This window comes from Cynocephalus volans, chromosome 1 (assembly GCF_027409185.1).
Source record: "Cynocephalus volans isolate mCynVol1 chromosome 1, mCynVol1.pri, whole genome shotgun sequence".
Classification (NCBI taxonomy): Eukaryota; Metazoa; Chordata; class Mammalia; order Dermoptera; family Cynocephalidae; genus Cynocephalus; species Cynocephalus volans.
In genome coordinates this window covers 229,183,267-229,206,346 of record NC_084460.1, presented here as the reverse complement: position 1 = coordinate 229,206,346, position 23,080 = coordinate 229,183,267, and the positions used below count along the sequence as shown (strand labels likewise).

At 37.0% G+C, this 23,080-nt stretch overlaps 1 protein-coding gene across 3 annotated transcripts in view; it reads left to right on the top strand.

Annotated features, from left to right (window-relative positions):
- Positions 1-2,330: 2,330 nt before the first annotated feature.
- Positions 2,331-23,080, top strand: part of RBMS1 (RNA binding motif single stranded interacting protein 1) — a 204,728-nt gene continuing 183,978 nt past the window's right edge. For 2 of the 3 annotated variants that reach the window (XM_063091942.1, XM_063091955.1), the window contains exon 1: positions 2,608-2,852. In XM_063091942.1, coding sequence (XP_062948012.1) covers positions 2,778-2,852 — 75 coding nt within the window. In that variant the 5' untranslated portion in view covers positions 2,608-2,777. Of the gene's footprint in view, positions 2,853-23,080 lie in introns of all 3 variants that reach the window. The other variant, XM_063091974.1, reaches the window with a different exon arrangement.

The following is a 23,080-nucleotide window of genomic DNA, read 5'->3' as shown; positions in this document are numbered from 1 at the left end:
AGCAGAACATTTCCTTTATTACTCATGAGTCTGAGCATCTTTTCATATGTTTTCTGGACATTTGTGCTTCCTCCTCTGTGAAATACACGTTTGTTCTTTTGCTCATATTCTAATAAGTTGTTTCCCTTTTTCTTATTGGTTCCAAGAAGTTCTTTATATATTCTATATACTGTATTAACCTTTTGTATTATATGTATCCCAACTAACTATTTTGTGACTTGTTTTTTTCACTCATTATAGAATCCTTCAGTGTATGAATGCTCCTAATATTCATACAGTCAAATTTATTAATCTTGCACTCTTGTTCACCTTATTAAAGAAATCTTTCCCTGCTGAAGGTCAAAACATATTCTCCTATATTGTCTTCTAAGTTTTATAATTTTGTTTTTCACATCTAAATCTTTAATTCACCTGAACTCTCTTCCCACTTCTTTGGTACTTGTGAGGCAGGGCTCCAATTTCTTTTTTTCCATATAGATAGCCATTTTACCCAGAATCATTTACTGAAAATTAATTTGTTCTCCTCTGCTCTGTAATAGCAATTCAGTTGTAAATCAAGCATCTATATAAGTGTGGATCTGTTTGGGGACTCTCTAAAAAACAGGATGAATTTTCATCATCCAGAAAAAAACAGTAAATAGAACAGTTTAGGTTTAGTAATTTCTGTTATCACCTTAAACCTAGAATTTCTGAGATTGTTTTCAACATATTTTTCTTTCTTCAATCATGCTTCCAAACCATCATTCCTAGTTTTCCTAGGTTCCTAAAACATCAGTTAGTTCATGTGTTTTCTCTGCTTAAAAACATTAGGGGATCCACATTGAAACAATATATGGAATTCTTTAAGCTCCCCTATCTAGACAGTGAACCACTTCAACTTTCACGTTGGCATTAACTTCAACAATACAGCAGACGCTCAGTAAATACTAGTTTCCTTGTAGGAATTCACATAGGTAAACAAGAGGGGGCCATGATTTGCCTCCTGGCATATCCAAATGTTCTCACATGAGCTACATTTGTTTTGTTTCTGTAAAACACGTATTACTTAGAAATTTGTCTAAATCATATAACGATTTTAAGGATTTCTGTTCACGATTTCATCATTATTTTAAAGTATCTTACTAAACCTGTTTTAAAATGTGAGCATATAAAAATATAACTGTTTAACAAAATCATGCATTCCGGTTCTGTTTGATTTACTTTGTGCTGTTAAGAAAAGACTCTCAGAAAACCAAAATGACAAAACCAAGTAATCAAGGTCTATTTAATAACAAATGAATTCTTCATTACATTTTATTATTTGTGCAAGAATCCCAATTTGGGGATGCTTTCTTATCTATCCTATTTGTGTATTTTGGTATTATCTCTCTTTTTGAGTTAGAATATAAAAGTCTTCTGCAGGCAGCTTCGGGGACCAATTAACTCCATTAAATTATATCCAGTTATGTAGTGAACTGAACCACTGGTCGTCTGGGGCGGTCTAGATCTGTGACAATTAGGAGATGGAGAGAGGCAGAGAGATTGATTTTATATTTCACCGAAGCATGCTGCAACAATATGCCAGCGTGACTTTCAAAATGGCCTTAAAATATTCCAAACTCGGGGAGTTTCCTTGCTTCTGAGTGGGAGTTGACAGACTGTCTGGCAGCATTATAAAGAGGCAGAGAAAAGCTGATGTCTATATTGTGTCCTCTAATAACATTCTGCCTCTTTGCGGCATCTCCCACTTAGAAGGATCCATTTGTTGTGAGGTGTGTATGTGTAAGAGAGAGAGAAAGAAAGAGAGAGCGCGCTTCTCTTTGCTTTCTCCTTGTGCAGGGGGCACGATTTCACCTCTCACATCTGGGAAAACCAAACCGAAAGACACTAACCCTCCCAAGGTCACCTAGAAAATGAGTGTTGTGGCCTGGGGTGGGGGTGGGAGGGACAGAACCCAGGTGTCCCGGCTCCAGCTTTGTGGTTGGGCACTACATCATTTTCCTTCCCTTGTGAAAAAAATCATTGGGCGGGGGAGGGGGGAGATTAATCAGATTTCCTCTTTTCCCCTTACCTCCCCTCCCCCTTACGGAGATTAAAAACTCATGAAAGCAAAAGAGGTGTCCGCTCTGCAGTTCTCAAGCTGGATCCCCCAAACCCACCCCCACCCCCACCCCCACCCCCACCCCCCTACCCCCGACACAAAGCGATCCGGGCTCCCAGAGCTTCCGCCCGTCCAACCGCGAGCCTGGGAGGTGAGGAGTGGTTTTAAAACCCAGCCCTCACCTCCAGCCGGTCCCGGGCTCGGCGGCGCCCAAGCCCCGCCCTCGCCCGCCCTTCCCCCACGGCCTCGGCACGCCAGCCCCTCTCCCTTCTCCCCGCCGGGCGCACCCCCCAGATGCCTCCTGGCACGGAGCGCAGCCGCCGCCGCCGCAGCAGCACTTTCCGCTTGTACTGATCCCCTCGCAGCCCCGCTCAGCCGGCTCGCCGGAGCGCAGCGCGGCCAGCGCTTCAGCCCTTGGCAGCCCCGGAGCAGTCGGGCTCGGGGAGGAAACTCCTTGGGAGCGCCCTGTCCGGGGTGCCCTCTGCGCTCTGCAGTGTCTTTCTCTCTGCCTGGGAGGAGGAGGAGGAGGAGGAGGAGGACGTCTGGTCCCGGCAGGGAGGTGGAGCAGCGGCAGCCGCAGCCGCCGAGGCAGCCGCCGCCGCCGCCGCCGCCGCCGGAAAGGGAGAGGCAGGAGAGACCGAGACTTGGAAACCCCAAATTGTCCGCGACCCTGCACGGCAGGCTCCTTTCCAGCTTCATGGGCAAAGTGTGGAAACAGCAGATGTACCCTCAGTACGCCACCTACTACTACCCCCAGTATCTGCAAGCGAAGGTAAAGGGGCGCCGGGCGGGGGTGCGGGAGGAAGGGCGGAGGGGGCGCGCGCGGGGTCGGGCCGCGGAGCCCCAGGCGCCCCCGGGCGGAGTTGATGGAAGGTTGCTAACTATAGCGCTGGCTCGGGCAGAGCCGGGCGGCGCGCGGGGCGGCGGCTTCCCGGGGAGCCGAGCGCGGGGATCGGGTTACAGAAGCCGCGGGGGGAGAGGCTAGACAGGAAAGAGCCGCCAGCCCCTTCCTGGCCCGGGGGGCGGGGAGGGTCGCGGGGCCGAGCGGCGCCCCTCGCCGAGCGCTGGCTGGCGGGCGGCAGACGCCTGGGGCCCGCGGCAGGACCCGTCGGTGGCGCGGCTGGTCGACCCCTTCTCCAGGGCCTCGCCCTGCAAGCTGTAACTCTTCGCTTCCCTCGGAGTGGCGGGGAGCCTCCGGTTCCCCAAGGACGCCCCTCAACCTCCCGCGCGCGGTGACTGGGGCGCCGGGGGTGGGGGCCGGGACATTTTCCTCCCGCCTCCGGCCCGGCGCGCCCGCCCCTCGCCTCTGATCTTTGTGCGGTGTGGCGCTTCACCTGGTTACTGATTTCTACTTTTACGCTGGTGTTTTGGGTAGAAAAGTGACCAAAGTTCACTCAGCGTTCATTGATGTCCCTTTTAATCTTCTTTGTAGCTTTTGCGAAGGAGGGACAATGGGCAGATTTCACTGCGGAGGAAGAAGTGACTTTGTATTTAGTTTGTTGGGGTTTTTTCAAACTACCTTGTATGTTTACCGCAGATCGATTTCCAATGTTGCTTTCTCAAAAGTGGCCCCAGCATACTCTTAGGTAACAACGGCTGATGACATGTAGGCAAACAAATTGCGACTGGCTTTCTAGGGACCCTGGGTACTTTGTTAGTGGGCTATCTTATTTTTACGATGAGAATTTGATGCCTCCTGAATTCATTAAAAATTTTATTTGGGTCCATGAAGACCGGAGATTTCACTGCTTTGGAAGCTTTTTCCACAATTTGGGAGGGCAGAAGTTGAATGAACCAGCCTTTTTCAGCCATTAACATCTCCTATCACAACTCCAGGTGCCCTTCTAGGTCACAAAAGAATCAGGTATGGAGGCAGTGTCTGAACTCTCTTTGAGAGGTTGTAATCATGCCCTGCTTGCTGGCAGATGAGCATTTCTGGCCTGGTACAAAGAATCTCTGATTCAACCTTGATAAGCTTTTCTTTCTTACAATGTGTGTGGTCCATGTTGTCATATACCTACGACATAGCCCTGTATTTGTCCATGTAAAAAGGACACAGCCTCGAGACCAGAAAATTCCTAGCACTCAGGGGCCACATTTTCACTCCACCCAATTCCCATTTTACTTTGGGTCTCCAGGAAGCGGCAAGATGGTAGCAGCAAGAATAACCATTATTTATTTATGTGTAGTTCTCAGTATTTGTTTTCAGGAACTTGAGGGAGATGCTAGTTTTTTGTGAGCTACATTGTAGCTATTCAAAGAAATTTAGTGGCATAATCAATGCACTACCTTTTAGATCTCTTATATATTTAATGCATTTGTTTAAATTATGCAGTATTGGATGCTTAAAGGACATCCTATTCAACACTTCTCTATATGAATAATAAATACATACACTCAGGTGAAGAAGAAAAAAAAGCCGTGTTTCTGCAGGCACATTTACCTTAGTAATTTTTATGTACCATTAGTAAGTTAGAAACCAAGTACATAACATTTAATATAGCTAATGCAGTGCCATTTGGCTTTTTCTGCCCTGTGAATAATTGAAGAGAGAGACAAACAGCAAGAGCCTGATCTAGTAATTAGGGTCGGATCCCAGAAAGCTTTAGGGCCCATTTTATGAAAGTGTGCTTCCTGCATAAAGCATTTAATATTGATTTGTGTTATGGTAAATGACGTTCTCAAAACATATTTTGCTGTTTCTACTATAAAATCTGAAATCCTATTACTGTGAATCTCTTTGTTTCAGGAGAAAGATACACGGACTTGCTTGACCTATATAATGTGGTATTAAAGTTTGGCCATTAAATCTAAATTCCGTATCGTAAAATTATTTTGATTATCTCAGAAAGGAGCATTTCCTAAAAATAAAAAGTGACCAGATGCAGGTTTTAGATAAGCACAGTTTGGAACACATACTCATTTTTTTTCTCTCTATATATCTGTTAGTAACACCATAGTGGTGTTGAGTCAATAAAAAAAATAGAGACTTTGTTGGATTTGTAGTTAGTTTAAAAACAAGTGTTGCCTAATCTACATGAAGAGTTAATAAACCTACTGAGAATCTGTTGTCTACCATTATGATCCTTGCCTGTGTGTGCTTTAACCTTCCTTAAATGTGAGTTAGAAAACATCACTGTTTAAAGTACAGTGATGTGTTTGCTAGTCAGAGCTGTTTTGAAACTTCTGTTTGGGAGTTATATGAAAAACTGAGGAGTGGCATGGTCATTTAAAAAGTGATATTTAACTTGTAATCAACAGATAGATGTCATTTTCTTTAATCAAGAAGGAATAAACATGATTTTTTTCATCAGAAGGAATAGATGATTCCAATTAAAATGGCCCTTGAAAATGAGTTTTAGTACTACGTCTAAAAAGTTACGTTCTAAAACATTCTTCTTGTGTTAGTGATCCAATCAGAGTTTGTTTTGGCAAATTTATTTTGTAATTTTTCCCATAAAAGCATATAAGTCACCTTTACATTTTATTAACAAAAAAATAACATCAATGTGGCTGTATTAGAGCAAATGACCATACTGGTTTGCTTTGTGCTTTGACAGAAAGAAAAAAATCATTAGAAAGAGTAATCCATCTGTACTAAACAAAAGTAGATGTGAGGATGCTGTGGAAAGGCAGGACATGGCTGGAAATGAAAGAGATTTGTAATTTTCATAATGCCTTAGTGTGGAGTAACATAGATTTCAAGTAACCTGATTTTATACGCTGTTGGGTTTTTTCATATTTCACAGTCAGGATGGTCTTATCACAGCAGGTTCTCTTTATCACCTGACAAATTTGTTCTGAAATGTAGTTTGATATAGCTTCCTAAATGTCAGCATATATTGTTCTAAAATTTTTTTGAATTTTAAAATGACATGCTATATTATGGAAAATTAAATTTAGTATTCACTTTTCTGCTGCAAAGAAAAATATTCTGGTAATCTAACATATTTTAACTTAAAAGATTTGTATGTACACATTTTCAACCACTGGCTGTATTAATTTCACTTATTGTAAAGGCAACCCTTGAATCATGGTCCATTTATTTCAAAGATACTACAACATACATTACTGCCAATGCATGTATGAAAATATTTATGGAGATTGAGATACTTATTCTATTTCTTTTGAAGAAAGGAAAATACAAAAGTTTCTTTACATGATTAGTTAGCTAGATACTTTGTACCAACTAAAAGCAATTTGACACATTTGTAAAATCTTTATTCACATAGTTCTAAAAATATATTTCTAAAATATATCAAAAGCTTGATTTTTTAAGTTTTTTGTATGCGGCAGTATTGTTTTCTATAGTAAAGAAATGTTTTATATTAAAGAAATGTTTGTTTCTAAAACAAAACATAATTTTGTTTATAAACCATTTTTGTATAAGTGTATGGCAAAGAACATAACTGAACCTAGCTTCAAAATCAGAAAAATAATGAGTGAGATGATTTGGGATTCCTTTAAGAAAGGCTACTAGGGGCCGGCGCTGGTAGCGCCCAGGCCACGGGTTCGGATGGCCGGTGCGCTCACTGGCTGAGAGTGGTGCGGACCACACCGTGCTGAGGGTTGTGATCCCCTTACCGGTCAAAAAAAAAAAAGGAAAGGCTACTAGAACAAAACAGTTTTTCTGAATTGGACTTTTGTATGCATTAACATTCTGCTGAATTCCTTAACTCTTATTTATTTATAGACAGATGAATATTGTATCAATCTATATCTCCAGAAATTAGGAGGCATGATTTGCTACATAAAACTATTGAGTGTAATAAAGTGGATTGGAAGTACAAAGGCAATACTACTAAGACATGGGGTGCTTTGTGTCTTAAGAAATAACCACATTTATGAAGTGAATAAAGTTTGCTTAAATATATCAACTTAGTAATGCAATATTTTATACTGATGAGTAAATCTCATTCCCTTAGGTAAGTGGAATATTGTGACTGTGGAAGTGATAATGGAAGACTCAAGGTCATTCAAAAGTTAAAATGAAAATGTTATAATGCAACATTGTAGCATTGTTCCTTTCAGATGGCTATTTCTTTTCGACATCCCATAATACTATTATTTTATATATTATTTTTTCTATCTCGGGAGCCAAATTTTAAGGTGCTAGAAGGGAACCAGAAAAGATAAGTGAAGAGAAGTAGGAAATTATTCAATCATTTAGTGTCAGTATAACTAGATATACCTTACATTTTTAGCAATCTTGACTTTGAATTTAAATTAAATTGTGGGCAATTTCCATGTAACACACTTTCAAGGAAATTTTTAAAAACTTTACCGATATATTGCTCTGACTTTGTATTTTGCTGAATGGTTTATTGAAACTTTAAAATTATCCCAGCTTACTTAATGAGTGCTGGAATTTTAAGTTACAGGTTTTTCAGCTAAAGACAAAGGGATCTTTTTCCCTTTTCATTTTATTAAAGAGGGAATTCAGAAAAGAAAATCATTTTTCTATATCTGCTTCACCAATAAAAATAATGTGAGAAGGATCTAGAATGGAAAGATAAGTGCTCAGTAAAAATGACATGGACAGTTAACAATTGTTCATTCTTTTTTAAAGGTGAGGGATTTCTTATCTAGTTTGTTTTTCATTGAATGCTCAGTTAACTAGAGTTTATTTTCTCCATGCATGTTCTGGGAACCCCACTGTAAGCCTGTCTTCAAAGGATATCAATTCCTCCTTAGTTCCTTGCTTGATTCCAAGAACAGTAGATGCTAAATAAATGCTTGCTACTGAACTATTATTATTCAGAAAAATTGCATGCAAAATTTTTTTAGACCAGAAAGATTTTCATACCAAAATCTACATATATGTAATAATCTACTAATTTTCTAACAAAATCTGAATATAGTTTGATTTGCGTTTTGATTTATTTTGTTCCTATAATGAAAACTTTCAAAAGTTTTGTGAATTAAGATCCCTAAGATGAATCATGTATCCATTGGTCAGCGCTTAATTTATGGAATAGAAAGTGCCTTTTTTGTGCAATCTTTATTAACGAGTATAGGTGACAGAGAAAATCTCATAGTACTCAAACAGAAGAATGACACACACGATGAATGAATTGATGACTCAGTCTTTCTGTGTTTCCTATCACCAGTTCCCCACTCTGCAACACAACCCAAACTGTTTTCTGCTTAATTTTAAAGAAAACCCCCTTTTTTCAGTGTATTTCAAATTTGGTAACAATATTTATTCATTTAGTGGATAATAACTAAAAAAAAAAAGGGGATTAGGGTGTTGAGAATTATAGGTATCTCATAGTGACTGACTATTGCATAACCCTAAATGTGACATTTGCCCATCTAGCTTTGAAATTGTGAGAATAGTTTTTCATCCCATTCCTTGGGATATTATAGGAATAAGCAGGAATATATCAAATCGCTCTTAAGTGGAAGGGTTTTATTCAATGTAAGATAGCTTATTTTCAAGAAAATGTAGTAATGATACGTCAGTTGTTTAAATGCAGCACCATAATATTTGGTATAAAGTCAAACCAAATATTCAGAAATTGAACATTGGGCTTGAGGATTTTACAGGGATGAATTTAAATGTTCTGGTTTCTCTCCTGTATCATTTTAATAAATAAAGAGCAAAACCTGGTAGACCTTGGCTGTCCCTCATGAGAGGCAGCACTTGGGTGATACAGAGGTTTACCACTGGGAGTTTGGTCAGATGATGCACAGTAAACTGTTTCCTTAGAACCACGTGTGTCAAATGCACATACAAATTTGAGCACACACACAAATTTGATAATAGAAACTAAACATTTCTTAATCTGATAGCTATGAGGAGAAAAGAAAAGTATAAAGGGGTCAGTGACAGCTAAGCCAACAACAAACTGAACATATATCTCACGTAATCTAATTCCTTATTTTTACTGAATGCATCAAGTCTCCTTAACGTAATTATATGAATATTTTAATTTTTCAAGCAAGCACTGGAAAATAAGCGTGTCACAATGATGAGAGAGAAATAAAAAGGAGAGGGAAAAAAAACAACATCTAGACCTCTTAGGGGGAGAAAAATGAAACTGGGCATTATTGTTCTCCCTACATTACTTTTAGCTAATTCTTAAATGGATGCATTTGTTATTTTAGAAGATGGAAAATAGGTGTAGTATTCTGGATGGTGAATATGAAAACCTAGGTTCTAAAAGAGAGATTGGGTGCTAATATGAACAGTTAACTTGCTTCTAAATCTGGCACCGTAAGCATGCAAAATCGACGTCTGGTGGATTATTTCCTACATTGGCTGTAACATCTGTATTCTGGAATTAGGTTAAGTTTAAAGCTGATAGCATATTGTAAAATTGCTGAGGCTCACAAAGGGCTAAAACACTAGCCAATCGATCCTTTTTACTGAGTGACCCCAGAAGACCATTCTCTGCACTTGACATTGAGAAAGGTTAGGGAGTGGATTATGTGGTTTCTGCTCTCCAGCACCTCACAAGCTACCAGGGAAGACAGAATAGACAATACAAGAAATAAGCAAAGACTATTTGCAAAATAGTACACCCAGAAAGCCAACATACCATCCAAGGATCTGATTGACAGAGAAGGTACCAAGATAGATGTGGGATTAGAAACTCTGCCATGTGTTTTGTGCAAAAAAGGAAAGTGCTAAAAAAAAAAAAAAAAAAAAAAAAAGCTACAATAAAACTGAGAATTTTAGAAAGTGGGCTTTAAATAAGTGAATGAAAATGGGTTTTTTTTTTCTTTTTTTCTTTCTACTTTATAATCTTAAGAGTACTTGGAATTTTAAAAGAACAGCATATTTTGTACTTTAACTCCTTCCACTCAAAGTTTCATATTCAATTTATTTTACATGATTATTTTTCCAGTTTTATGCTTACAAATGTGCTATTAGGCCAGCCTATTAGAGTTGCAACAGGCTGGTAATGTAATCCTTAAATGATGACATAATGGTTATACAGAAATGTTACTTTTATTATTTTGAACCATTTGAAATGGTATTTATTTCTCCTTACTCATTAGCCTTGCCTATGGCAAAGGGGAAAAAATAAGTTTGGGGTTTTATAATGCTGCTAATTAGCTCATTGCTGCTTGCCATCTACACATTAATAATGTGTGTCATGTAAGCTGGCATTTCTTCAGAAAATAACAGATTTTTTTTATTATTATTCCTGATCTTTCATGGATATCTCTTACTGGTCATTTATCCAGCTTTAATTATTTTAAAATAAGTTGTTATTCACCTCTGCAAATGGAACCAAGTGCTTTAGTAGTCATATTGTCCTTTACTTGGCCTCAGTGGGGGGCCCTGAATCGTCCCCCTGGCTGCCTATTGAACAGCAGGTCTATGCAGTTGAGCTGCTGGGTCCCAGATAAACAATGATTTCAGGAAAAGGTTTTGTGCAACACAATGAGATCATTTCATAGGTGTCATAAACAATTTTCACTGGTCTTGAAGGAAAAATGCATCATCTTCCCAGCTCTGTAAGTGTGGGCCCATCTCTCACAGTATCAGTTGTGTTTTTCTAAGAGTTGAAAACTTCAATACTTAGAATGGCAGAATTGGATGGATACATCATGGAATATTGTACTCTCGAGTTAAGTTTCTTGGGGGGAAAATCAAAGCTGCCCAAAATGAATTTTATGTTATGCTTATATTATCTTCAAATAACAATATACTATTTTCCCCTGTTAAATATTTTTTAAACATGGTGATTTTGAGTTGCAATTAGAAGTGTATTTGTACCAGGGAACCTCTAAACCCTCCCTTACCGTAGGATTACAATAAAATATTTTCACAGTTTATATAATAAAGTCACAGATAAAGTGTTTGGACATAGGAAAAGTAAATTTTATTAGAAGTTTGTAATGCCATCATCTTTACTTTTGTCCTCTCAAGAACAAGTTGGATTCATTATCAAACAGGTTTTTGACAAATGTAGAAATTTATAAAAAGAAAAATTTGCCAGAAAAATTTATTTTCAAGTCATTAACTAAAATACTCCCAAGGCCCCCTCTTCCCTCTACAAAGCACAACTCTGATTAATTTTCTTATTTTTTAAATGGAACTCTAAAAAATATAGGTTTCTAATATCAGCCTCTTCTTAGGTTTCATTCCATATGATCACTTGCATACTTTTATTCTATTTGGTTTTTTGCATACTTTTATTTTTTTTAAATAAACAACATAGAAAGAATTGGCTACCAGATAATATTCTTTTCGTGCTTTATGTGATTGTTGAATGATTGGGTATGCCTTAACTTAACAAGTGGGTTGTGTTTCCAACAAGTTTTATTCCAGTCAATTCACTTGTCAGTTGGTTAATTAGAACTTGAAACTCATTTCATATATAAATTGTTATATTTAATGATAGGGCCCCCAGCCAACCCATAAGAGCCTGTAAAAGTAATCCATTTTATAATTCACATATACAGTAGGTCTGTCTAATCCTACCATAGAATCAAATCACAATACCAGATGATGTTTCTTGGAGAGGGGAGGCGAGTATTCAGTTGAAATTCCAGGAACCCATCTTTGTCTTCTTCAGGGGAGTGGGAAGATTCTTATAACTCGCCTAGGGGCAATGGGAAGAGAGGGCCTCCCTGCGGTCCTTCAATGGGGCTTTGAGCGTTTTGGACTGGGGAAGAGGTCTTAAGCAGATGAGAGGTGTGGCTTGTGAAGTCAGATGAGTCAGCAATTTGCAAAGCCATGAATGGTTGGTGCCCAGCTTCCTGCTGGGATCAGGCCCAGGGAGCCCCCTCTTCACTCCTAGTTTAGCTTCCCACTCACCTGTTTTCTTTTCTTGTGTTGGCTGCAGAGATAATCTCTTGCTCCCTTTTCTGCACCAACCCCCCTCCCCCCTTTTTTTAAAGCAGCCCAAGGGTTGCTAGTAGTGCTTTTCATCTGGAGCTCACCACTGGGTAAAGTCAGTCCATGGCTCTATGTCCAGCAAGGGTTTGGACAGTCTCAAACTGTTTCCTTTCTCTGTTCAGTCCTACTCCTGCCCCCCGCTTTTCTGGATTTACTTCTGACTACTAGCAGGTGTGTGTGCTAGTGGTGACCATCACATGTAAGCTACTCCCACTTCATCTGCCCAAATCAGGGATCAAGTGTGTCCTAGTTAGGCTAAAAAATCTTTACTACCTCTTAATGCTGTAGATTATGATTAAGAATTTGCTAACTACAATTGCACCTTTGAATCAGATTTTCTCTTCTGATTCTTTATGCAATTTTATATAGAACATTTAAATAAAATTTTATTTGGAAATGCATAAGTGTTTTATAGAAGTGCAGACATGAGGTAATACTTTGAGCAGAAGAGTACAGAATTAGCATAAGAGAAAGTATTTTGATGGTAAATGTGTAGTCCTAATGAGATTGGAACATAAATATGACATAGTCAAATGGTAAGCTGTTTACATTTTTTTCTTAAACCATATACTAAAATGTAAAATCACATTTAAAAAATTTTAAATCACATTAATAAAAATTTAAAACCTTTTTTTTCTATTTCTTGAATATTTCACTAAACTATTCCTTATCTAAAAAGTAATCACAAAAGAGTTGCATCTTCTTAATTTGCAAAACACAAAAAAAGGTTTGTTTCCTACCTGGTAACAGCTTCTCAGATTTTAATTTTAATGGCAGAAATCTTAGAGCTTGATTTTGATTACTTTTTTTTTTTTTTTAAAGAATAGATTATTTTTTAGCATAGGATTTAAAATGACAGTGAGTGATATCTGGTGTTCTTTTCTACCCCTCTGTCACTGTCACAAAATTCAAATTCATGTTTCATCAGTACAGGATGTTCTTCAGTGCACATCCTTTGAGCCTTCAAAATTTGATTTGACTGTATGGTCTGACGATAGCATGTTCAGATAAGTGCATTGTGATAGTAATCTGTGTGTCTGGGCCCTAATGAACATCTGCTTTCTAGGGCGCCACTACCGCACCTTTCTTGTTTCCTCTTCCTTTGCCTCTTTAATTTGAATCTTTCTAAACCCTGCAGATGGGGTCGTTTTTGTTTGGTTTTCAGTATGCAAATACTCCTGTCTTCCTTTTGGGGGGAAAAAAAGCCACATATTTTAAATATGAATGAATGAACAGGGAATTTAAAAGGAGTCTGCAGGAAGCACACGGCTGTAGTTCTACTAACAACTCAGACATACTATACTACAATCATCTATTTAAGATCATATAGATGGAACTACCTGGCCATTTTAATTAAATGCAGTAAACACTTACTGAGCAGTCATCATGTTAGGCCCTAGAAGTTGCAAATATGTAAATAACACACAGTTTTTGCCATCATGGAGCACAGTGAGATAATTTTGTCTTTGTTTATTTAAAATTTGTGTTGAGATAGAACATACATACAGTATAGTGCACAAGTTTTAAATGTGTAGGTTGCTGTCCTCAGGTAAGAGCCACTCGTTGATGATATAACATTTCCAGAACCCAGAAAGTACCCTCATTTGTACCCACCAAAGGTAACTATTAGTCTAACTTCTATCTTTGTAGATTGGTTTAGCTTATTCTTGAACTTCATAAAAATGAAATCATATAGTCTTCATCCTTTTGTGTTTGGACTATAGCTTATTATTTTCGTTTGATTCATTGATGTTGTTATGTGTGCAGTTGTTGGTTCTTTTTTTTTAATGTATGTAGTATTTCATCACAGAATATACTACAATTTACTTATCTGTTCTATTATTAATAGTCATTTGGATTATTTCAATTTGGGGCTATTATGAATGAAATTGCTGTAATTATAATCTCGTACATATAGTGTGTTCAGCATATGCTGTTACTCTTAAGAGAGGAATCTGTAGGCCATAGGGTATGTGTATGTTCAGCTTTGGTAGATATGTTTTCTACTCCTGCCAGCAAAGCATGAGAAGTCTAATTGCTCTACATCCTCATTAATATTTGGTCTTGTCAGTCCTTTAGATTTGAACCATTCTGTGGGTGGTATCTCATTATGGTTTTAATTTGCATTTTCCTGATGATTAGTGATGTTGAGCACTTTCTCATATATTTATTGACCAATTGGATATTGTCTTCTATAAAGTCTCTTTCAAGTTTTAAGCTCACTTTTTAAAAATAACAGTTTTAGTGAGATACAATTTACATACCATACAACTTGACTTTTTGCTCACTTTTAAATTAGATTTTTATCGGTTTGTAGGTTTTTAAATATACTCTGGATACAATCCTTTATCGGATATATATATGAGAATATTTTCGATTTTCAGTTTTCCTTTTTTGCTGGCTGATTGATATTTTTTAATAAGTTCTTAATTTTAATGGAATTCAGTTTTACCAATCTTTCATGATCATTGCTTTTTGTGTCTTTTAAGAAATCTTTGCTTATTTCAAGGTCATGAAGATGTTTTCTTATGCTTCCTACTAGAAGCTATATTTTATCTTTCACATTTAGATCTGCAATCCATTTCTATTTAACTTTTGTGTTCAGTGTGAATAGGGTCAAGATTTGTTTTTCTTTTTCCTATGTGGGTATCTAATTGATCCAGAACCATTTACTGAAAAGACATTCACCCCCTTTGAATTTCTGTGTTGCCTTTGTTGTAAATCAGGTGACTACATTTGTGTAGTTCTTTTTCTAGAATCTTGTTTTGTTCCATATGTATCCTTGTGCCAGTACTATGCTGTATTAATTACCATAGCAGTACAGTAAGTGTATATTCAAAATGGTCTTAACTATTCTAGGTCCTTTGCATTTCCTTTTAAATTTTAGAATCAGCTTGTCAATTTCCATTAAAAAAAGAAATCTAGTAGGATTTTTATTGGAGTGATATTAAATCTATTCATGAATTTTGAGAGAAGCGATAACACCGGTAAGTCTTCCAAACTGTTGGTATGGTATATCTCTTTCTTATTTATGAATTTATCACTTTTAAGTAATTAATAATAAAAAACAGTAGAAAGTTACTATTCTTTTAAATACTTGTTTCTTAAGTACATCAGTTATTTCTTTAAGATTTATAGTATGATAGTTGGCATAGAAGACTGTGAAGAAAATAAGAGAGAGAGAGAATATTTATTATCAGAGATCAAAATTAATTTTGAAAAGTAGCTTGCCACTGAAACCCTTTAAGAAGAGATGACATTCTTTTTTATTTTTCTTGCATTCATCTCAAAATAACTGTTTCCCCTTTATACGCTTTTATTCTCCTTTTGAGGCTTTGTTTATTTGATGATGTTGTGACACCCCATCAGCCTGTATTATATATTTATAAACATAATAATACATTAAAAATTAGTTTTGTTTGGAGAATTTTCTGACATTCCTCATGATTTTTTAATATGCCCCTGATATTGTGAAAACAAAGTTTGAGGATTGCTTAGATGCTAACTTCTAAGCAATAGAACATGCTGTTCTATAGGCCTTAGTTCCTTCAAACCTTTTCTTAGATGTTCCAAAAATCTTATATATTTTTTTTTCATGCTTTATATTTAAGGTTTTAAGCTTTGATTATTGCCTGTTCACCAGCCAAAAACAACTACATAGAACCTTCAAAGCTTATTAGTTCTGGCTAGGTTAGCCTAGGCTGAGTAGGAGGTTGAATAGACAACTTCTGAAGCTCCTTTCAACTCTAAATTTTATGATTCTGGGAATTTATAACATCCAAGTATCACAGAATGTTAGAATTGGAAGGAACTTTAAGATCATCTGGTCCAAGCCACTCATTTTACAGATGAGGAAGGCTACCCAGAATGAAGAAACAGAAGTTGAGCTCTAGAGAGAGAAAGTGGCAGGAGGGACAGAGTTGGAGAGGGCAGCTCCTAACCTCACAGGACTGGACAATGCCATGTCCTGCAGAGGAAGAAAGCAGAAGGGAGACCACCCACGAGCTTCAGCAATCATTCCAGGAAGCTGGTCACAGAGGTGGGTGGGTTGTGGATGGGGCCAGCGTAACCAGCTGGTGTCTGAGCAGGAATCAGTAGTGGTCACTATGGCTGAGATCACTATGGCTGAGTCCGAGCTGGCCAGATTTCTGAGCTTCCCACCACTAGCATGGTCGCTTCTCCTGTTTTGTCAAGAATGTCCAGAGATGACTCTGTTTTGCTGTTCTGTTTCTATCCCATTGCTGATTAGCTGGGTAGCCCACAGCTGGGCCCTGCTCATCCTTCATGGCTAATGGCCTATTCATGGCCTTCTTCTGTTTTTGGATTCTTCCTTTACCACATTCCTGAAAGTCTTTGTTTTCATAGCCCCGGGTCTGGGGTCTGGGGCCAAAACCCTCTCACGTTTTCACCATGCCTGGAGCTTTCCCACACTGGCTGGGTAGACTCCAGACTACATACATTCTTGCTAAACTTTCTTTATCCTGCTATCACTACCTGCTGTAACCTGTTCGGTCAATAACAACAAAAAGCCAGCAAGGCTCTGATTAAACACCGCCTCTGTTTGTCGAAGCCACTCCTCTTGTTCACCGCTCTGATGGGACTCACCTTCTTCCCAATGCCAGACACTCCACACTAGTCTCTGATTTTTTTCTTGAGAGAGTTGAACATGGTTGGCAGGTGGGCAGCCTTTGGCACTCATCATATGATTAGGCTTCAGGAGCTCTGTTTTAATCAGTTAGGCAGATAACCTGGGAAAAACAAAATGCACAGTAGGTGGCATCGAAGCCCATTGTGCCATTTGGGCACAGCTTTTTCCTCATGCTGTTTGGATCACATACTCATTAACTACAACAGCTGAAAATGTCATGACTGGCTATATGCCACACATTAGGAAAATCAAACACAGGGGAAATTAGGATATATTAAGCAAATAAGAGAGAATGACTTCTATACTTTACAAAAAGATTCACCAACGAAAATGTCTCCTTAGTTCATTTCCATGTTTCAAAGATTATTACAGGTCACTAACTCTTTGACAGAAAGTATTAAGTTAAACCATCAGGAACCATGGTCTATTAAAGATTAATTAGATGTTAAGAAAAATGGTTTTTGAAATAATTTTTTAAGTCTGTTGGAAAAGATGAGTTTATTTTATTATGTTTGATTTACACCCAACTTCTTAGGATTGCATGATTGAGTAGAATTAAGATGCGGCTGTAGCTAGCTTTGTTTGTTTTTGTTTATGTCTCAGTGTTTCAAGGGTCCTCTGCTCTGGTTGTTTCAAACCTTTTTTTCCCACCTATAAGTGTGTGTGTGATCATAACTGGTGAACCTGGAAATGGTGGAATACACGGAAGAAACAGACAGAAAGGACTGTGGGCAATTTAAAATCATCCTATCTGTAAGAAAACCAAATTGTGTGTGGATCATTATTATTTGACAAGGTATCATAGTCAAGGAGGTTCCCAGTGAGGTGGTATGTTTAAGGAGTGGGGGGAGACATGCCTTTGTAGACAAGTTAGGGTACCATTTTTACAGAGCAATTGACCGCTTGGGCTAGAAGATTCTCTTGGTTGGAACCAAGGGAATCGTCTTAAACCACATGTTGAGCCAAAACATTTTGCTGTTAATAATATTCATGCATAAATAAATTGTTCCAAATCTCCCAAAACACAGCAGTAGCCTTGTATTAAGATTTCCTTTACTTTAATTTTCAACAATGAAAGATGGGCATACTTGATACCTTAGAAGTCATGTGAATTATGTGTCTAAGTTAAAAATGTACATATTCAATCAGAGGGATTTGAAGTCTGAAAAGAAAGTAAAGGTTCAAGAGAGCAGATGAGGAATTATTATCTTTAGAAATACAGGGAATTTCCTATCTGATCCAAGTCGGCTTGCTAAACTAAGAGTTTCTGGTTTTAGTACCTTTCATCTGACTTTCTCAACATGTTATGAAGCTTTTTTAGGAATATGCAGGCAAGTTGAAGCACATATATCAAATTTGTGTTGGTCGTATGCTCACTCTAAAATCTCATTCTTAGGATGTTTAAAAAACGGAGACATTAGAGTTTACTAATTTGATTTTTCTTTTTTTAAATTATATTTTAACTTTCACTAAGTGGCATTTCATTTAGACTGTACCGTGTAATAAATATACATTTAGGGGCTGGTCGGTTTGCTCAGTTGGTCAGAGCACAGCTCTGATAACACCAAGATCAAGGGATCAGATCCCCTTACTAGCCAGCTGCCAAAAAAAAAAAAAAAAAAATAGATGTAATGTTAGGGAAAAAAAGACAGGAAGTCAGAAAATATGAGGAAAGAAAAAGCATAGCATGAAGTTAACAGTTATGAGCTGCGTAAGGATGTTTTGGTTGACATGGACCACATATGCGAGGATGGTTCCATAAGATTATAGTGGAGCTGAAGTATTCCTATCACCTAGTGACACTGTAGTTGTCACAGTGTTGTAGCACAACACATTATTCACATAAGAGCGATAAGCTATACCATCTAGGTTTGTGTAAGTACACTCTGATGTTCTACAAGGACTAAATCACATAATGATGCATTTCTCTGAACTTATCCCCATTGTTAAGCGAGGTATGACTATATATGTGTATTTAGTAATGGTTAAATATAGCATTTTGTTAACAGTAATTGGTGTACATGCCTGCTTCACAAAAATGCAAGATCTTTTAAGAAAAGAAATATATTTTGTTCAGTTTTGTGCCTATTGCAATACTTTGCACATAGTTGGTACTTAATAGATGTCTGTTCAATTGAATCCGTATCTTTTGTTTGCTAACAAGATAAAGAGAAGTATGAGGCGTAGACGGAATTCTTTAGGGATAAAATGCTTCAGCTTCAAATGCATATATGATTAGGACAAAAATGGGCTTTTAGTCTAAATTACCTAAGTAATGTTCTCAATCTTGAGCTTTACTATTAAATTTGATCATGGTGTCCTCAAAGGTGATTATTACTGTTAAGCTAGTCTGTTGGTGCCACACAAACTCTTCATAAAGTACAAAAACAAAATATTCAATGATGATCTTAAGTTAAATATAACAAATATAATGTGTATAGAAATAAATGCAGGCCCACTAAAATGAAAATTTCAACTCTATTAGTATAATTTTTTTAAAATACCATATGGATGGGGCATTATTATTATGAAGCAATTAAATTTTAAAAAGCAAAATAAAAGGCTACATTTCTAAAAACTGTATTTCTTAGGATTAGCTGGAGGTCTCTAAGGGTTTAGAACTGTGGCTGGCAAGAAAACATGATATCAGTTAGGATTCTGATAGGAACACACAGTATACTCAAAATTGGTATTGAAAGAATGTTTATTGAACAGGTATATTTACAAATGTGTTGGCAGTGCTTAGGGAAACCAAGGTAGATAATGACATATTCTGAGGCCAGCAAAAGATGGCACCTTTACTATGCAGTGTCTGAAGAAGCGAAGGGTCGGAACAGTTACCATCACCAGGAGGGACAGTCCTGGGAAGAGAGCTGCCCGAGAGGAGTGATGACCTTCAGCCGAGGACCAAGGCCAACCCATGTTGACTAGTCACCCTTCACTCCCCTCCCACCTTTAGTACTCCTGCCAGCGCCCCCAGTGGAACCAATAGGAAGCCAGAGGGAAGAAGGTCCCAGTGATGCAGGGAGTGTGGTGCACAGGACAGAGTGGAAAGTGGAGAGGCAAATGGAGGTGTGGGGATCAGCAAATTTTGTTGAATAAATGAATGGTCACTTACTACTTTTCTTAATGGATAGTTTTGTTTCTTTTAGTTAACAGTGCAACTTACTACCTTCTTTAAAATCTGTTGTTATTACTCAAATGAGATAAGCAGTATTTAGTGAATGTCTGCTATGTGCCCAAGCATTTGACAGGCCTGTTGCTATCAATGGTGGGTAATTTTCTAAGAATATTAGCTGTTAGTGGAGTTGTACCTTGCTTTCCATAACAGATATATACCTAAAACAATCAAATACACATTGACATCAAATACTTTGAGGTGACATTATAAAGTAATCCAAAACACCTCATTTTAAGTGATTTGAGGAGCTTGCTACTTGAAGCAGTCCTGTAATGTAGCTCTGTGTAGTAGAATGTTCTATGATGATGGAAATGTTCTATATCTGCACTGTCTGGAAAAGTGGCCACTGGCCCCATGCGGCTATTAAGCACTTGAAATCTAGCTAGCGTAACTAAGGAACTGAATTTTTAATTTTTCACCACATGTGGCTAGTGGCTCTCACCTTGTACAGTGCAGCTATAGTAAACTCTAAGTAAGCACTCCCTGATTTAATTTTTTATTAATCCATTTTGAAATAAGAAGTTGGATCTTGCAGTTTCAGATTTTCAGATTGCTAGCCTCCATATTTAGGAACCCTGTGAATTCTGTTGACCAGCGTGTAAAGGGAAAAGAAATCAAAAGTGACTAAAGTGGATCAGGTCCTAAGGCTTCAGCTAATTAAAGCAAAGCAAAAAAAAAAAAAAAAGAATCCTTTGTGTTATATGGCATATGCTTTACAGAGGTAGGTTATATTTATTTAGACTGAGTTGTATTTAAAAATAGACTACTGTGTCCAGGTATATCATCATTGAAAAGGCTACTTCAATTAAAAAACAATAAATTTATTTTTATGGTGTAACGATTCTGGATATTTGGTCCTTAATTTCCACGCTAGTTGCTTCCAAGTGTAGGCAGTTGGTTGCAAAGAAGATATTCAAAGAATGAAAATAAGAAATATACTCTGTACCCAGGTAGAAGAAAATATGACTGATTACGTATTAAAGGTTTACTTACCTTCTCTTAAGGATCCTCATATTTAGTGGCTTCATCTCATTTGTTTGTTTTTCTTTGTGTTTATTGATGTATATATGTGTGTATATATATATAATGTCTTTAATCTGATCTTACAATTCTCTTCATCCTTTTTATGATGCTTTTTCTTCTTTTTAGCTTGTCCTCAGAAATCTGCATCATTCTAAGTCTAGAATCTGAAAAAACAGTCACTTGAAGCTCATAGTTATTTCGTAAGGAGAAACAGATTATCACATCATAAGTATGACATATTACCTGTAATACAACTGAAAATACTTTGCAGGACATTAAGTTCATAAATATTTGTTTCCTGGTTATTTTTATACTGCACGAGCCTACCTTTTGCCTTCCTTTTCTGCATGATGCTTTATTTGATCTATCTTTAATAGGACATAGGAATTCTGAGACTGAGCATTTTAAAAGGAATGAGTTCTAAGTTTTATTATGACAAATTTTTAAAATGGCTCTTGCCCATACACACTCAAGATTGTTTTTGTTTTGATTTGTTTGTTGTAAAATAACTTAAATTTACTATTTTAACTTTTTATGTATACAGTTCATTGGCATTAAGTACATTCCTTTTAGTACTCGAGTTCTTGTTCGTGTCAGTAAAGAAACATCTGCTAAAATCCCATCAAATGACATTTTAAAGTGGTATTAAATTAGCAAAGCTATTATAAACTGGTTCATCAACACACACACACAAAGATCTTGTTCAAAATAGCTTTTTAAATGAAAATATCACTTTAAATAGGAAGATGCTATTATTTTCTTCTTTCCATTTTACTTTTGAAGGAATTTTGTCAGAAACCCAGCTAACTTGATAGACCAATGATATGGCATGTCGGAGAAAGATTGTGATTACAGTGTATGAAATATGCCACTTTGTGACTCAACTTCCTCTAATGTATTTTTCAAGTCTACATATCTAGTCTGGATATTAATATATATTTTTTAATTTGTTCATTTAATCAAGTTCTTGAGATGATGATAATGCAATGAAACTTTTACTTTGTCTGATAAAACACATAACTAATGCATAATGTTTTATGAAAATATAAAAGATAAAACCAGCTTTCTTCCACAACCTGGGTTCCTCTTTACTGTTGCCGTAGTAACCAGGTAAACACTAATAAAGCCAAATGGGCATCGCAAAAGTTTTTCACATAAATTGTGTTGAAAATTCTTCATAGGACCTTTAAAAAAAATAGGGTATCTGAGTAGAGGAAGAAAAGGCTGAAGCAATCAATGGAAGAGAAGTAGTGAAACCTTATTTGAATACAGAGAGAGTCGAGGGGGTAGAAATCTGCATTGCTGAGAAAGAGTTTTCAGACTAAACTGTTCTGGTATTTTATACCAATTATGTGCAGCAATTGCTTTGAATAAATTTTGCTGCCCTGCTGAGATTTCCTTTTTACAAATCCTGTAGCAATTATAAGATGGAGGTCTGGAATGTATAAACAATGTCCCTTGAACAGTAAATGAGCCTCATTCTTATAAAACTCAAGGGTAGGAATGTACTACCTTTTATTCTATAGTTCTCTGCCTTTCTTCCCTCCTTAATCATAGCACAGAAAATAGTGTCTATGTCCAGTGTACAAAAACATGTTTTTTTGGCTAAAAATACTTTTAAGTGACAAATTCCATCAAATTAAAAATCTCTCTTTTGCTGTAACATGATAACCAGTGTACTTAATACCTGTTCGATACAGCCATTGAACACTTTTTTTTTTTTTTTTTTAGTATATGACAGCTAGAGTTAAGGCTTTCGAATGTTTTTGCCACAAAGAAATAAGTGTATCGGGTGATTGATACATTAACTACTCTAACTGGATTATTGTACAACATACATATGTATCAAAACATCAGACAGTACCCCATAAGTATGTATAATTACAATGTGTCAATTAAAATTTTTTAAAAAAACCAAAAAAATAAAGCTGTTGATTATATATTCCTATTATATTTGATTAAATTTCTAACCTTAACACTAGAATCTGTAACAGATTATTTTTTTCTACAGACCTGGAAACAGAACACTGCACCAAGACAGTGTGCATGGGGGAAAAAATGACACCATTAGAGCATAACATTAGGTGGAGTTTCCAAATGCCGGTTTGTTTTATGTGACAAAGTAATCTGCACTTATCATGGCAAACAATATATAAAATCCTAAAGAGAAGTCAACTGTCACTTGGAGTTAACTGTGAAAAGCCTGAAGTCCATTATTTTGCTTAAGTTACAGACCTTATACAATATTTACAATAAGGTTTGGAGTGTTGCCTAGCATTGGAATACATACAA